This window comes from Urtica dioica, chromosome 12 (genome assembly GCF_054948205.1).
Source record: "Urtica dioica subsp. dioica isolate 48M chromosome 12, U.dioica_male_clone48M_v1_H2, whole genome shotgun sequence".
Taxonomy (NCBI): domain Eukaryota; kingdom Viridiplantae; phylum Streptophyta; class Magnoliopsida; order Rosales; family Urticaceae; genus Urtica; species Urtica dioica.
Window position 1 is genome coordinate 19,593,878 of NC_142767.1, and position 15,863 is coordinate 19,609,740.

Consider the following 15,863-nt stretch of genomic DNA (forward strand, 5'->3'; position numbering starts at 1 on the left):
GCTTAGAACCTTTTCACAAACATATAGGTCCAACTCATTATGCTTTATACGATTATAAAGCACGTGACTAGCAACAAAATAAACAATACTTAGAGCATCTTTAATGGTTTAGTTTAGGCTATTGCTTAGCTAAATAGTATTTTTGCCACATAGATTTTCTAGAGCTAAATAGTTAAGCAACTAGCTTAAATTAGCCAATTTGTTTAGATTTGCTTAGCTAAATCAATAGCCAATATGCAAAACAATGGTTAAGCAACTAGCTAAACATTTTTTATATTTGCAAGCAAATCCCTACAATTCTTAAGCAAGAAACCATTAAAGATGCTCTTAATATGTCACACCAGAGAACAAGAGGGCCTTGAGAACAAGTAACATGTCGATTAGAGAGAAGGTGATGAGTCAAGTTACATATTTGTCAATACATATGTATTTATTGACAAGTTTGTTAATAAAAATAGTGATAGTTTTAAAATTAGAAGCAATGAAAAGATTTTTTTAGTCCAAAAAATTTTAAATGGTCATTTTTAAAAAAATTATCTTTAGTTTTGCCCATTTTGTTAGTTTGAGTTGAGGCCCATTTTTAGTTAAGTTGAGATTAAAAGTTGCACCATCCTAATTTAGCTGTCTTGGACCGAAACAATGTCTTAGAATATTTTTAGAATGGATTAGTATTTATCATTTGAGGACATATATGCGTCAGCGCTACTTATAGGTGTAGGTCACACCTAAAACGTGGGCTCCATCTATTGTGAGTAAGAGACTGTTATTTAACATCAGTCAACGTTATCAGCGCTAAATAAATGGAGCCCACAAAAACACATCATTGATTATATTACTGCCACATCAATCGCTCACGCTCATAACTGCTTACGAAAATCATTTCCCATTGTGAATTTGTGAGTATATCGACATTATCACCGCGCTGATACATATCATCTTTGTTTTCATTCATGGTCATAACTGATGATGGCTCATGACAACCAAAATCCACTGTGATTTTGGATTAGTATGAAAGAAAAGTATCGGCTCCATATTTTTGTTTTAAGTATTGATATAATAGTTTGACTTTTCCAAATTTGAATTGGAGTCGTACACGCAAACTGACTACTAATTGCGACACTCTTCGCCTTAAAACTTCAACCTAAACCACAGGTTTAAGATCACTACGTTTACAATGATAATAATAATAATAAAGATATGATGATAGTAGAGTAAATGGGGATTAAAATACCCAAAATTTTATGTTGGATAAACTTAGCTACTTCTTTTTTTTTTAGCAGATAAAATACCTAATGTTAATTCCTGGTTCCAAATCGACTCTCCAGATTTAACATCATTTCTTTAGTATTTGTTTTTATTATCTGATGATAAAACAAAAATAAACAAATTAAAATTAAATAATTTTTTTCTCTCTTTGCTTCTTGTCTTACGATCTTTAATCTGGACTCAAATATTTTACCCGCAAAAAAAAAAAAAAAAAAAAAAAAAGTAATTAAGTGTATTAAAATAAAATTCTAAGTATCTTTGCCACCATTAACTCATGATACTATTATTGATATAAATGAAACGATATTATTATCAACGAGTTTTGTGCGTATTATATTACCGCAAAGTTACAAAATTAATTACACTAGTAATAATAATACGTAAATATATACACTAATATGAAAGGGCAGAAAAAAAAATTACACTAATAGACGGCAACATAATAAGCCCAAAAGCAATTCCACAGTAGAAATTACATTTTACGTATTGCGTAGCCATTCCATCATTTCACGTTGATGAAATCCTTGATCAAACCGAACATGGTCTTGGCTTTACAAACGTCCCATAGCTCAACCCCGTGATAATCGCCTTCCCCGAACTCACCCACGGCCTCAACGCCGTTCCTTTTCAACATCTCCACCACCGCCACCTGGCGATCAATCAACGGATCTCCGCCGCACCCGATCACCAGCACCCTCGCCCCTAGCCGTCCGATCAACCCGCACTCCTCTTCCGCAGCCGTCGGATTGGCATACCTGTGGTCCCGGTCAGCCCCCACCGGAAGCGCCAGCTCCCACATCAAGTCGCCGTTGCTCAGCGGGTGAATCGAATCGTTCACGAGCCGGACTTCGGAGGCGGTCCTCCGAACGCCGCCGAAGAAGGGGTGGTGCAATATCAGCCCTCTGATCTTCACCCCGAAGAAGAAGCCGCCGCGATCCGATCCCGCGGCCGCGGCTCTCACGGCGGCGTGGTACGCGATGTTCCCTCCGGAGCTCGTCCCGGCGAGGAAGCACCTGGACGTGTCGGCGAAATCCCTGAGCCAGGTGTCGGATTCGGAGGCCGCGAATCTCAGGGCATCGTCGGCGTCCTCGTAGGCGGCGGGGAGGCGGTGCTCGGGGGCGAGGCGGTAGCTGACGGAGAGCACCACGGCGCCGGTCTCCGCCGCCATTCCGGAGCAGAGATGGTGGTGTACTGTGGAGGCGGCGCTGAGAAGGATGAATCCGCCGCCGTGGAAGAAGACGATTAATGGGAGTTTTTGGGGCGGCGGGGTCGGAGAAGGCAAGTAGATTCGGAGCCACGTGTTCCGGGATGGGTTGAGAGGGACGTCTTTGGAAGGGGTGTTCGCGGAGTCCGGTGCGGCCGGGGAGCTCGGGATGTTGAGGTGGCGCGTGAGCGTGCCGTCTGTGTTTCTGACGATCTTAAGGAAGTCGTACGGGTCAACGGTGCAGATCGGCTCTGAGTTTAGGGTCGCTTTGTCGTCGTCGGATATGGACATTGCAGTAAGACCTTTTTTTTTTTTTTGAGAAGTTTCTTGGAGATAAGGTGTTAATAATAGTCAGTGAGTCTAAGGTCCACAAAAGCTTTTTATTATGGGAATTGTGCGAAAATAGAGAATACGAGATTCAAAATACATTGCAATTCGAAGAAAATACTAGCTAGTATTAATGGATATTTTTTTTTGTTTTACTCATTAGTTTAATACTACTTTAGATAAAAAAAAATTATTAAATTAATAAATTATTATTCTAACATAGGGAAAATAACACATTTATACCCTGTGTTTTAGTGAAATGTCGAGTTTAACCCTCGGTTTTCAAAAATGTCGAGTTCATACCCTCTGTTTAACTAAAATGACGAAATTATACCCTGAAATGAATAACAGCATCACAAATCTCCCTTTCATTGATATTATCTCTTATATAAGAAAAACCAAATCAAATCTAAATCAGTGCCCTAACTTACAAATTCTAAATTTTGAAATAAAAATAGCCTTAAATTGAAATTAAATAATAAAACTCATACCTCCTAAGAAATGACTTCATTCCGTGTTCGAATTGAAACTCTAAATCATGGATTCTCTGTTCGAATATGCGATTTTGATGACTATCAACTATCGATGTTTACCCATTTGCCTTTTTCTGTGTTCTTCACGATTAAGAGACTGTTGTTTATTTTTTAGTTTTTAAATAAATTACATATATGGCGCGAATGTATAAAGATAATTGGTGTTTATATATAAATATTATAGCCAACGTTAATGAAAAGTCAATAAAAAGAATATTCGTGACACTGTTGTTTATTTCAGGGTATAATTTCGTCATTTTAATTAAACAGATGGTATAATTTCGTCATTTTAGTTAAACAGAGGGTATGAACTCGACATTTTTGAAAACCGAAGGTTAAACTCGACATTTCACTAAAACACAGGGTATAAATGTGTTATTTTCCCTCTAACATATGATTGTTATGGAGGTATGTTTACAAATTTCAACTATGTTTAAATTTATTGATAGAATATTTTGATATTTTTGACATGAAAAATCACTTCAAATCGGGCTCGATTATTTGTGAAAAAAGTCGATTTAAATTTATAGAGATAAGTCTCATAATTCCACAATAATATTAAATATAATTATGAAATAATGAATGAAAAGACAACCAAAAAATGAAACCGAAAGGGACAAAAGATGGCTCCGTGAATTTTTTATTTTATTTTTTATTATTGAATATGAATAATGATGAGCAACAAAAATGGTGAATAAAAGTTGTAAGTAATGAGCTTGAATACACGAGATCAATGTAAAAGATCGATAGCTGGTTGTAACGTACGAAAACATATGCTCTTGAGTCTTGTAGTTATAGATGTAAAAGATGATCAGCGAGCTCCGGTTCATCAAGACCACGTCATGTGTCATAACAGGAGGGATCGTGCCTTTGAATGGTCTGCGTTCTCCGGGTCCTCAAGGAAGCAGTTGAAGAGTTACTAAGTGAGTTGGCCATCGTCGAGGAGAGTTCGCGGATGCATGATCTAACTGATTTTTATCAAAATGAGCTTAGTCAATTGGATGTTATGGGACATTGAGCTAACCATATGTGTCTAGCTCGATTCCTTTCATGCGTTGACTAATTTATGAGTCTATGCCATATTAACAACTAAAAACTAAAATTCGATAAATAACCAACTAAAACATTTGAAATTGCAATGTAGGCAACGTTTCGTAAATCTTAGATAAATAGCGCCATAAAGATGATGTGGCCTAATAAATGAAAGTGACTATTTACCTAAGATTTACGCGTGTAAATATATGAAAGTGACTATTTACATAAGATTTACGAAAACGTTGACTATTTATCAATGTCAAATTATAAATGTGGCTATTTACCTAATGAACTTTATTAACAATAATTTGAGCTCAAAATAATTGCGTATTGATGAAAAACGAAGTTCAACATTAACATATATTTTAGTCAAAATTTAACTATGAATCATATATCAATTATATTTATATTTTATTATATTATGCAATATTTTTTTGGTGTAATTTTTTTTATATCTTTTATAGTTTTAAATGAGACTTCGGCATTTAAAACAAGATTTAAATGCTGGGTGTTATTGAAATATTGGAGGCTAGCAGCTTAATTTGCTGTGGTTTTGATTGGTTGCGCTGCTTGTGCATGCTAGCCTATAATATAACATATTACATTTTTTGTTTCTCTTCATTCTTTTTGTGATTTTCAGAGCTAAATAATACACATGTGACGTGACGTCACTAAATTATAACAATAGTAATAATAATTATGTGCCATGAATTTTGATTAGTTATAAGTTGTAACTTCATGTACACGTCCCTAGATGGAAATTAATTACATATCAGAAAACGACAAATGATGACTAAATGATAAATATTGTGTTTCTCAATAGCAAAGCCACCAGCTCGATTTTCACCGGCTTTTAAAACTTTAAATTTAAACTTCGATGCAATGAAAGCTATTTTGATGCAAGGAAATAAAAAAAATTAATAATTTGGAAATGAAAGCCTTATTAAACCTAAATATGAGCAATTGATCCAGAGTAATTTTCTTGTTTACCAAACAACAACAACTGGATTCTTTAGACAACATGATTAAGATGACACTACAAGACCAAACTATCATTTTTGTTTGCTCATTTTTTCACCTTATTTTATGTACCTGAAAGGAGAATTGGCTTTGTTCTGTAACATGTCCAATGCCTACACCAAACATATTGTCGACATGCACAAAGTTCAATTGCATATTAACCGAAACAATCTCTTATAGTTCATGTATGTTTTATATATCTCTTTCGTAGATAAAATCTCTTTTGTAAGCGTAACTTTGGTGAAGGTTGGGAATCTCAAACGCCAAAGGATGGAAGACGCCGGTTTGACAACGAGTTATTATTTAAGTTTAATAAGATTTCATAAATCTAAGATTTTATTTCCTTATCTTTATGCTTGACTATATAAGATACTATTGTTGATGCCACGAGTTTCAACGTGATATCAAGAATAACCCTTACGGTAATTGCGTCGAAGTTCTTAATTTATAGAAAAAATGTTACTTTTGCCCCCTGAAGTTTGGTGGTGCTGTAATTTCCCCCCCCCCCCCCCCCCCCCATACTTTTAAAACTTGATGTTTTCCCCTTAATGTGTGAAATAATTTCATTTATGTCCTTCCGTCTAATAATCTGTAACGTTGGTAGTTAAAATAGGACATGGGATCTGACGTGCTATTTGAGAGAAGGGTGTTATGGGTAATTCCATTAATAAAAAAAATTGAAATAAAGGAATTAAATTAAGAAGTAAAAGAAAAGGAAAAACCTGGGTTAGAAATCAATCGATCTAAAAACCTAAATTCGAATTTGTAAAGAATATGGCGACATCGCCTGGGAATGCTGCTCTGACGCGTTCTTCTCCGCGGTTGAAGAACAAAACTTCTGGTTCATCGAAATCTCCGGCGAATGGTGTCTCGAAATCTCCGGCGAAGAAAAAATCGCCGTGGAAGAAAAAACCGCCAGCGAAAAGGAAATCGCCAATGAAGAGAAAATCGCCGACGAAGGCTTCTGCACAGAGACCTCATGACGAAGGTGTGTTTTCCGTATGTGAACTTTTAAACATTGATATTTATATACGATGTTTATTTTAGGGACCACACAAAGACATATGTTTTTTATCATTTTTATTTGTCGCTTCCTTTTTGGTGTTGTTTATTTGTCGGTAAACTTGAAGGGTCGTGGGTCCTGTTGGTTGGTTGTTGGGCAATAAAAGGTAGTCATATTTATTTTGGTTTAAATTTAATTTTGCAGAAGCTTTGCTAAACAACTTTGTACTCAATATGCACTATGGGGGTGCAATGGAGTTTGAGTCCGCTGGCTGGAAGTACCTCGGTGGGCAAGTACTTCGTTTGGAATGTGTGGATATCGATATAATGTCCATGGTCGTCCTGAATAACACACTGAATCGGAGTCTAGGATATCCTGGTGTAGAATTTTATTACTTGAGGGATCCACGGAGTAAGAAGGTGATGGTTGTTGATAACGACGAGGATTTGTTGGAAGCTATTGGAGAAACATTGAAGACCAAGTGGGAGGTTGATATTTTTTGTGAGCACCCCGTGGATGTGCGTGTGCGTGTAAATGACAGTCAGGTTGTCCTGGCTCCACCGACTATGCAGGATGAAGTTGACGTTGACGATCACCCTCCAAATATGGAAGAGCAAACACAAGACGCTCCTAATATGGAAGAGCAAACACAAGACGCTCCTGATCCAGAAGAGCAAACACAAGACGCTCCCGATCCAGAAGAGCTTATTCAACAGGAACAACATGAGTTCATGGCAGAGACGGTGACACAAACACAAGATGAAGTGCAGCAAGATGCGGGAGATAATGTGCAGGAGGATCAAATTGAACCTGATCAAGAGGCGGTAGAAGATGTCCAACAAGAATCTGGGTTTGAGTTAAGCGACGATGACATTCATGTCGATGGAGACGCCGTTGATATTGGTCTCTCAGTGTTGCGTGGTAAAGGGAAGGCTGTTTTGAGCGACACAGACACAAGCTTGGACATGGATGCAGAAATTGGCGTGGAATCCGATTCCTCAGAAGAAGAAGTACCGCCGGAGATTCCTAACAGCTCAGGAGCCAATAAGTTCAGAGACTATAGAAATTTGAAGAAGAAACTCCCATCGTTCACGGAGTTTAAAGAGGCAGATATGCAGAATCCAAGCTTCAAGTTGGGACTGGTGTTCAAAAGCTCAAAACTGTTCAAACAGGCCATCAGAGAGTACTCAATCAAAGCCGGTAAAAATATATACTTCAAGAAAAACGATTCAGACCGTGTAAGAGCAGAATGCAAGGACCCTAACTGCAAGTGGACGTGTTACGCATCTGTTTTGGGTGACACCGGTACGTTCATAATCAAAACATTGAGGCCTGAACATACTTGTGCTAGGGTTAACATTAACTCGTTCGCCACTGCAACCTGGCTTTCAAAGAAGTATATGCAGCAGATCAAAGACAGTGACTCATTGACGACCGCAGATATCATGAATCGAGTCCAACAAGACTTCGTGCTTGAATGTTCAAAGGAGAAGGCTTATAGGGTTAAAAAAATTGCTAAGAAGGCTATCGAGGGGTCGTATACAGAACAATATGCTGCTCTTTGGAGCTATGGTGCTGAACTGAGACGCTCAAATCCAGGTTCAACCATTCAATTTGAAACTGAAACTGTTTCAGAAGGTCAGACAGTTTTCAAGAGGATGTATGTCTGTTTTTAGGGCTGCAAATCTGGGTTTAAACATTGTAGACCTGTGATTGGTGTTGATGGTTGCCATATCAAAGGCCATCACACCGGTCAACTACTAACTGCAATTGGTATCGATGGAAATAACGGTATTTTTCCGATAGCCTACGCAGTCGTTGAGTCTGAGTGCAAGTCTTCATGGACGTGGTTTCTAAAGTTCTTGAGGGAAGATCTAAGTATTGTCAACGGCCATCACTGGACGTTCATATCTGATAAACAAAAAGGTCTACAAGAGGCATTGACGGATATGTGGGAGGAAAGGTCCGTTCAAGCTGAACATAAGCACTGTGCTAGACATTTTCAAGCCAATTTCATCAAGGTAATTTAGATTATAGTTTAAGTAGTTTAGACACTGATAGATTATAGTGCTGTGATTGATCTCAAAGCTGAAAATTCTTTCTCTTGAACTATGTGTTTGTTTATTATCCCAAAGTTTTTCTCGAGTAAGAAATATGATTATTATACTCTACTAATGTTGCAGGTACAAAATGAGACATTTACTGAATTCAGGATTAAATTAACAGAGTTTTAAGTTCCCATCATCATATATAAAATTAACATGCTTTCTTCATCAGGTTTTCAGGGGACAATTTATGAAGACCAAGATGATGGCGGCGGCAATGGCTTATTCTACTGGTAGGTTTGAATCAGAGATGGATGACATTAAAAGAGAAGACCAGGCAGCCTACGACTGGCTTATTAGCAAAGGCCCACAACAATGGGCGATATGTAATTTTAGGACTGCTCCTAAATGTGAGATTGTGTTGAACAACCTCTGCGAGAGTTTCAACGGCACACGAGCGATCCTAATGGCAAGACAGAAGCCAATTTTATCAATGCTCGAGCGCATACGACTGTACCTGTTGCAACGCTTCTCAAAACAGCGCAAGGCCTGTGAAAAATGGACCGGTGCACTGGGACCACGCATTCACAACATTCTTGAGCAAAACAAAGTCCACAGTGCTCAGAATATAGCTTACTAGGCAGGTGGTCAACTGTTTCAAGTTACTAACATGTACGGTGCCATGTACAGTGTCGATTTGGCACACCGAACATGTTCATGTCGCCGTTGGGACTTATCAGGTAATGAGTTAGTGCAATTCGTTATGTCTAACTTAATTATGTGTCTTCAATATCTAACGTAGTAACCATGCCAGGAATTCCTTGTTCACATGCCATTAGTTGCATATGGCAGAAGCATGACGAGCCAGTGAATTACGTGTCAGACTGGTATAAAAAGGATTGCCAAATTAAGATTTATGAAAACATGATCCAACCAATCAACCCAATCAAACAATGGCCAAGGACCGGTTTGAATCCTATGTCGACGCCACCGGAAAGAACTAAGCCCGGCAGACCCAAAAAGCTAAGACGAGTTACACACGACGAGGTCGTTCCTCGTACAGGCACAAGGTTGACTCGGCAGTATGTAACCACAAAATGCTCAAGATGTGGTAAACATGGTCACAACAAAACAACATGCGTTAGAAGAGAGCAGGAACAAGAGGTATTTGTGTTGAATAATTTTAATTTTTTAGGGTTATTGTACTAATTTTTATAACATTATTCTTACAGAGAAATGAACGACCAAGACGTACAACTAGAGGAGCTACACAATCGACGCAGTCAACTCACACAAGTGAAGGACCTCAAACTTCGCAGCCAACGCAGGGTGAAACTCAAGAGGACAGGCTCAGGGTAAAAAAATTTCAAAAATTTGAAGTACTTGATATTAGATTGAAATTAACCTAAAATCATGGAATACATGAATCTGATTTATTCATATATGGTATTTACAGCGTAGCCCTCGGTTCCATACTCAAACCGGCTTGCGAGGAGGGCAAATGGAGCCGCGCAGTTTATTCCGAGATTAGAAGCCCGGGTTTATTGCTATGACTATGTTGTTAGTCTTTTTTGGATTATGAATGATGTATATGCGACTTGAATGTGTAAACCAAGTCATTTTGGGAGTCTTTAACTTAAGAAAGTTAATAGTAAAATATGTCTTGAATATGTAACCCAAGTCCTTTTGAAACTGATTTACTTTTTTGAATATGTTAACAGATTCCTGAGCATTTGAATGTTTAATGTATTTTGAATGTGTTATGTATTTTGAATGTGTTATGTACTTTGAATATGTTAACAGATTCTTGAGCATTTTAACAGTTACCTATCTCATTCTGTTTCCCTATCTTCATTCAGTGTCAAACGCAAGATGCACAAAAAAAACACCAATTTTCTTCTAATAACAACACAACATATATTATCTTGTATCAGCGTCAACCACTACTGCATTAATTACTTAAACAAAAGCAGACAAAGAAAAAATACAACAACACAGAGCAACAACTTAATTTTCTTGGATTCACTATGCATCACGGCTATAACATCTTCAGTTGAGAGATTCAATCTTGATTCATCACTTGATACATTCAGTCCAGAATATTGTCCATTATCCATCGAATCTTCAAATTCCCATTCTTCACCAACGTTTTCATATTTGTTGATTTTCTTCAGTAAACCTGGAATGATTTTCTTTGCCCTCGGACACATTATTGGCGGGTCCATCCATTGAAAAAAATTGCACCCTCTATCGTCCTTACTCTGATACAATTCATAGACAGAAAGAGATGGAAAAATACTGAAAATCCATAAATTACATAATTAAAATACTGAAAAATCCAGATTCAAGTCCAAAAATTCCTGAACAACCACAAATTCACTTACCTTATATTTTGAACATCCAAAGAAGCGTCGTCCTGGATTATCCCCTGTCCATGCGGTCCGGATTTCGCTCATACCACAATTACAATATGGGTGTCGATGTTCATCAATGGTGCTGCGCTGTTTCTTGCGACTTGATGAGATGCTTGCACTGCTGTCCATCGTGAACAAGGAATGAAGGCGAAACGATGTTCGATTTACTCGATGAAGAAACAAACACGATTTGGGTTTTTTTTTTGAACCCTAGCTCCTCATTTTGTCTGTCGAACAAGATTTGGGGCTTTCCATTTTGATATCATTTATACCTGATATCGAAATGGTTTAAACTAAGGGTATATTCGTAACTTCTGGAATAATGGTAAACTTAACTGACGTTTGCTCGAAATAATACACGGAAGGCCTAATTCTATTCTAACATCTGATATTAAGGACTAAAAACTGAGTTTTTGTAGTACAAGAACTGTATTCTCAGCACCACCAAAATTCAGGGAGCAAAAATAACATTTATTCTTAATTTATATTGGTACTAGTATATATAATTATAATTAACATTATTATTGTAAAAAACGACAGCACAAAATTAAAAACGACAACCCTTGCATAAAGAATCTTCAAATGTGAGTCGTCGGATCTGTAACAATTTCAACGGCGTAGATCCATTTATATTGTAACTATAAATTTGGAAAAAAACACATTTCCTCTTGTCTTCACCGCCGCTCTCTCTCTCTCTCTCTCTCTCTCTCTCTCTCTCTCTCTTTCCTTCTCTTCGCCCTTTTTCACTGTCTCTCTGGTAGGGTTTCTTTTTATTCTCAGATTCGCTGGACTTTTTTTAGGGCCTTCCATTCCCTTTTATTCGTTCTGTTCATTTACATTTGTTCAGCCCAGTTAACCACTCTTTTTTCTTTTCTTTTTTCCCCTTCACAGTGTTAGCTTAAAATAGATCTCTACATTTTGGGTAGTATTATATGATCATTTGATATTTGTTCGCGGTTGATTAAGATTTATCCAGATTCTCTTCTCAGTTTCGTTTGCGGGTCACTTGCAGTGATTTTTTCTTCTTGGGCCGGTGGTTGTGGTTGTGGTTTTGGGGTCGTCGAGACTCATTGTTCAAGGTAAAGTCTCAAAATTCTTCTTCGAGTGATCGACTTTCAGAAAAGCTAGGGTTTGAAATCTATTTTGAATCTTAGTATTATATGATGATTTGATATTTGTTCGCGGTTGATTAAGATTTATCCAGATTCTCTTCTCATTTTCGTATTTTAATCCAATGTGTTGAAGCTGTGAATTTAGGTCTTTTGGATCTTGGCTTGACTGAATTCATATCCGAGTCTTTGCGTTGTTTATGTTGCGTTTGCTAATTGTCGATGATTTTAAGTAGTGTATTCAAATCTCTCTGTCTCTCTCATTTCATTAGCTTGAGATCGAACTTGAACATGATTCTTGGTGGTTTTGAAATTTTAGTGCTTCTGATTTGATTGGTTTTTTTTTTTATAAATAAATTGAATATACGAATGAATTGTTGAATTGGATCTGAGATTGAGTGTTTTAGAACTTAGGAGCTCCTAGTTTTTTTTCCCTCAACTTTTCATTGTTGAAATAATCCTGAGAAGTGCTAAAGAGTTAAGGAGTTTGATTATTGTTGAAATGTTTTATTTGTTCTTCTACTGGTTTTTACACTCTGGTTATGTTATATGCATGAATGTCAATTAAGAATAAAAATTAACAGATGCTCTAGATATAGAGTACTCCCAGATGGTGGCCAAAAGCTAAAACTGGATACTCACAGAGAATTTTTTATTTTTTTTTTAAGTTTTTTTTGAAGGATATGTTATAGTGATTGAGTGTTTTGAGAGAGGGCTATGATTTTGTGATTAGTGAATGCGGCTTGAATGATGTTGACAATTGAAGGGAGCCAAATATATGAATGTTCTGAAGAGTTTTTTTCTTTTTTTTTGAAATTTTTTTATGGAAATTTGTTTTGTTTGAAACAGATGTTACCCAGAGTGTTTTGGAGAGAATGGTACGATGATGTGTTTTGCAGATTGAACATGTATATATAGAAAACTAATGAATTGTTCTGGATATGCATTGAACTATCCAGCGTTCTCTAGCAGGCTGTAAATATCATTACACAACGAATTTTTGTATATATAGAAAACCAACGAATTTTTGTATATATAGAAAACCAACGAATTTTTGTATATATAGAAAACCAACGAATTATCCAGAGTTCTCTGGCAGGTTGTAAATATCATTACAGGACAATTTTGTAATTTTAAAGCCTTCAGGGACAGGGTTGTAAATATCATAGACTGAAAAGGATAATTTTGTAATTTCTCTCTGACCGGGAACAGTAAACGTACACTGAGTGAACAGTAAAAGTGGGTTCCTCTTTATATATATATAATAATGTTGTCTAATATATGCTTATTTCTTCTCTATCGAAAATCTTTAATTTTTGTAATATGATCACGATTGTTATCCAAAACAAGTCTTTTAACATATGAGATTTGTACAATTCACCTAAAAGAAAGTTACACATAGGGTCCCACCGTTCGTGTCGCTCAATATTCCAATGCCAACATAGATGATCATTTTTTTAATATGAACATAAATTCATTACGATATTAACATATATCGAAATTATTGAAGCTCTTAAATATTATTTCAATGTAATGTATAGCTGTACACTGAAAGGATTATTTTGCAAATAATGAGGGTAAAATTGTAATAGAATTTGGTGAAAGGCCGTAATGACAAGGGTTTTCTGATTGTGTTTTTGGCCGTATAAATATCTAACGCTTCTCTCTCTCTCTCTACTTCCTCTTGTGACTCTCGAAGAAAAAGGTGTGTTCCTATTCTCTCGTCTCGCTCTCCCGTTATTTCTCTGGTTTCCGACGAATTGCAGTGGATTTTTTCCGATTTTCGTTTTATTTTTAGGATGTATTTGACATCCTCAATGTCAAGCTTGATGTTTTCTTCATTTTATGGAGCAGATTAAAAAAGTTCGAAGATGATTATCCCGGTCCGTTGCTTCACTTGCGGCAAGGTCTTCCTTTGAACTCTTGGCTCTAATTATGCGGTGATTTTAATTTCAAATCACATGACCATAGTTCCTTATAGGCACTGATTATTTTTTCCCCTTTTTACTCGCAGGTTATTGGCGACAAATGGGAAGCTTACCTTGACCTTCTCCAATCTGATTATTCTGAGGGGTTAGTTCAGAATTTCATCATTCTAGAATTTGATTGATGTTTGAGTTCGCTTGTGGATTATGATGGCAAGATTCAATTTGTTTGATATTGATTCGGGTTTGATTGTACCTGAGTGGTGGAATGGGAAGGTGGTATTTAAGCCCAAAATAGGATGAATTGTGATGTTTAGTGTGATGTGATGGGAGTCACTTGTGAAGAACAGCTCAAGTTCGCTGTACGATGCTTATTAGTATGTGTTAGGATATTAGATATAAGGCGAGTTAGATAATAATAGATAGTTAAGGGATCTATTTAGTATTTAGTATTATCAGAAGTTGTATCCCACTTTAAACAGGAGGGAATTGTGGGAGAAAGGCATCGAATCAGTCTGCGAAGAATTCTTGATAATGAATTGTGTAGAGCCCGGGATCTCTAGAATTATCGGGAGATTCGATAAATAGTGTATCCAAATTCATAATAGGATGATGTCAGCTATATGTGAAAGGATTAACCACTCAAGTTCAATGTGTGATGCCAAGTATGACTAATCTGGCTGTGTGACTATTATGCAAAGGTTCTTCGTTTGTTAGTCCTTTTATGTCAATTATGAATTTCTGAATATGAAATTTGCTGGGTTTATCTTTCTTTTCATTTTCCTTTGAATCACATGGTAGTTTTGGGTGTCTTTGGGAGATGTGAGAAATTCAAACCGTTTTGTGTCGAATGCCCTAGTAGATGGAAAATATTTATATAATTCACCTTTAGGCTAAATAAAACTAGCTCTGTATTTGTCTGTGCACTAAAGTGCTTTCTTGCTTTGCTTTTTTGGTTCACTTTTGCAGTGATGCTCTTGATGGTTTGAACTTGGTTCGTTACTGTTGTCGGAGAATGCTCATGACTCATGTTGATCTCATTGAGAAGCTTCTGAACTACAACAGTGAGTCCACTCTCTCTCTCTCTCTCTCTCTCTCAGTGAATTGAACAAAGAAAAATTATGGGTATGTTGTGTTCCCTTCGGGTGAGGATTCTTATCATACTAACATGGTAAATTGGTTGATGCAGCTTTGGACAAGAGTGAGGCCACCTGAGAGAATGTAGGGATCGGAACTCGAAATCACTTTTTTTTTTTTTCGCACAATGTTGTAGTAGTTTAGAAGACGTTCGAGAATTTTGCTGGTGTTATATAGTCTATTAAAAAAAGTCTGGATGTAATGCGATTATATTCTGGTTGAAGTAGCTTAAATAGATGAGTTGGTGGTGAAAGGCAAACTAGTTCAACCTTGACCAAGAACTTGTTGCATTTGCTATAATTTATCAATCTAAGCTTTGTGTGTCTCTATTTTATTCATAATCGCCATATAAATAATAGTCAGGTTATAGCTGGTTTAGTGGTAATGAGATAGGAGTCTGATCAACGATTAAAACCGACGAAAATTGTTGAACGTTTGAACTGATTTATTTCAGTGACAAAAGACACGCAGAAAAATAATGTGTTAATCCATTTTGCATGCTTTCCAAACACCTAGTCATTTGTATGATCTAATCCTGCTTTCCAAATTTTAGGGGAGAGCTTACGGCGCTATTTTTAACACTACTAGTTGAATATACGTTCGCGGGAAAAAAGAGAGAAGAAAAAGAGAGAGAGAGAAGGAAAAAGATGAAATGAGAAGTAAAAATAAAAAAAATTGAGGAAAAGAGAGAGGCAGGATAGAAAAAGAGAAAAAAAAAAAAAAAAGTTGCCACGTGTCGGCTTTTTAATCAAAGTTGTAAAACCTATTGATACTTATTATCCATGTTATGGATGTGTCACTCCTTTTTTTTTTTGTACTTCAGGCAATGTCTCAAATATTATCTC

The 15,863-nt window shown here is 36.7% G+C and overlaps 1 protein-coding gene and 1 pseudogene across 2 annotated transcripts; one reads left to right on the top strand and one right to left on the bottom strand.

Annotated features, from left to right (window-relative positions):
- Window positions 1–1,544: 1,544 nt before the first annotated feature.
- On the bottom strand, window positions 1,545–2,912 carry LOC149380027 (carboxylesterase 1 pseudogene; annotated as a pseudogene).
- Window positions 2,913–11,517: 8,605 nt separating this feature from the next.
- On the top strand, window positions 11,518–15,352 carry LOC149380028 (DNA-directed RNA polymerases I, II, and III subunit RPABC5). 2 transcript variants are annotated; one of them, XM_089603077.1, is made up of 6 exons: window positions 11,518–11,604; window positions 11,860–11,926; window positions 13,811–13,863; window positions 13,971–14,029; window positions 14,851–14,945; window positions 15,071–15,352. In XM_089603077.1, the coding sequence occupies exons 3-6, from the start codon at window positions 13,828–13,830 to the stop codon at window positions 15,094–15,096; spliced, it is 216 nt and encodes a 71-aa protein (XP_089459203.1). In that variant the 5' UTR covers window positions 11,518–11,604; window positions 11,860–11,926; window positions 13,811–13,827; the 3' UTR covers window positions 15,097–15,352. The 2 variants fall into 2 exon arrangements, with proteins under 2 accessions (XP_089459203.1, XP_089459204.1); XM_089603078.1 differs by lacking the exons at window positions 11,518–11,604; window positions 11,860–11,926 and adding an exon at window positions 13,009–13,661.
- The last annotated feature ends 511 nt before the right edge of the window (window positions 15,353–15,863 follow it).

Coding starts and splice junctions, on each gene's coding strand:
- LOC149380028 (XM_089603077.1), top strand. CDS start 13,828: ATGATTATCCCGGTCCGTTGCTTCACTTGCGGCAAG. Junction 13,864..13,970: donor GTTGCTTCACTTGCGGCAAG/GTCTTCCTTTGA, acceptor TTTTACTCGCAG/GTTATTGGCGACAAATGGGA. Junction 14,030..14,850: donor CAATCTGATTATTCTGAGGG/GTTAGTTCAGAA, acceptor TCACTTTTGCAG/TGATGCTCTTGATGGTTTGA.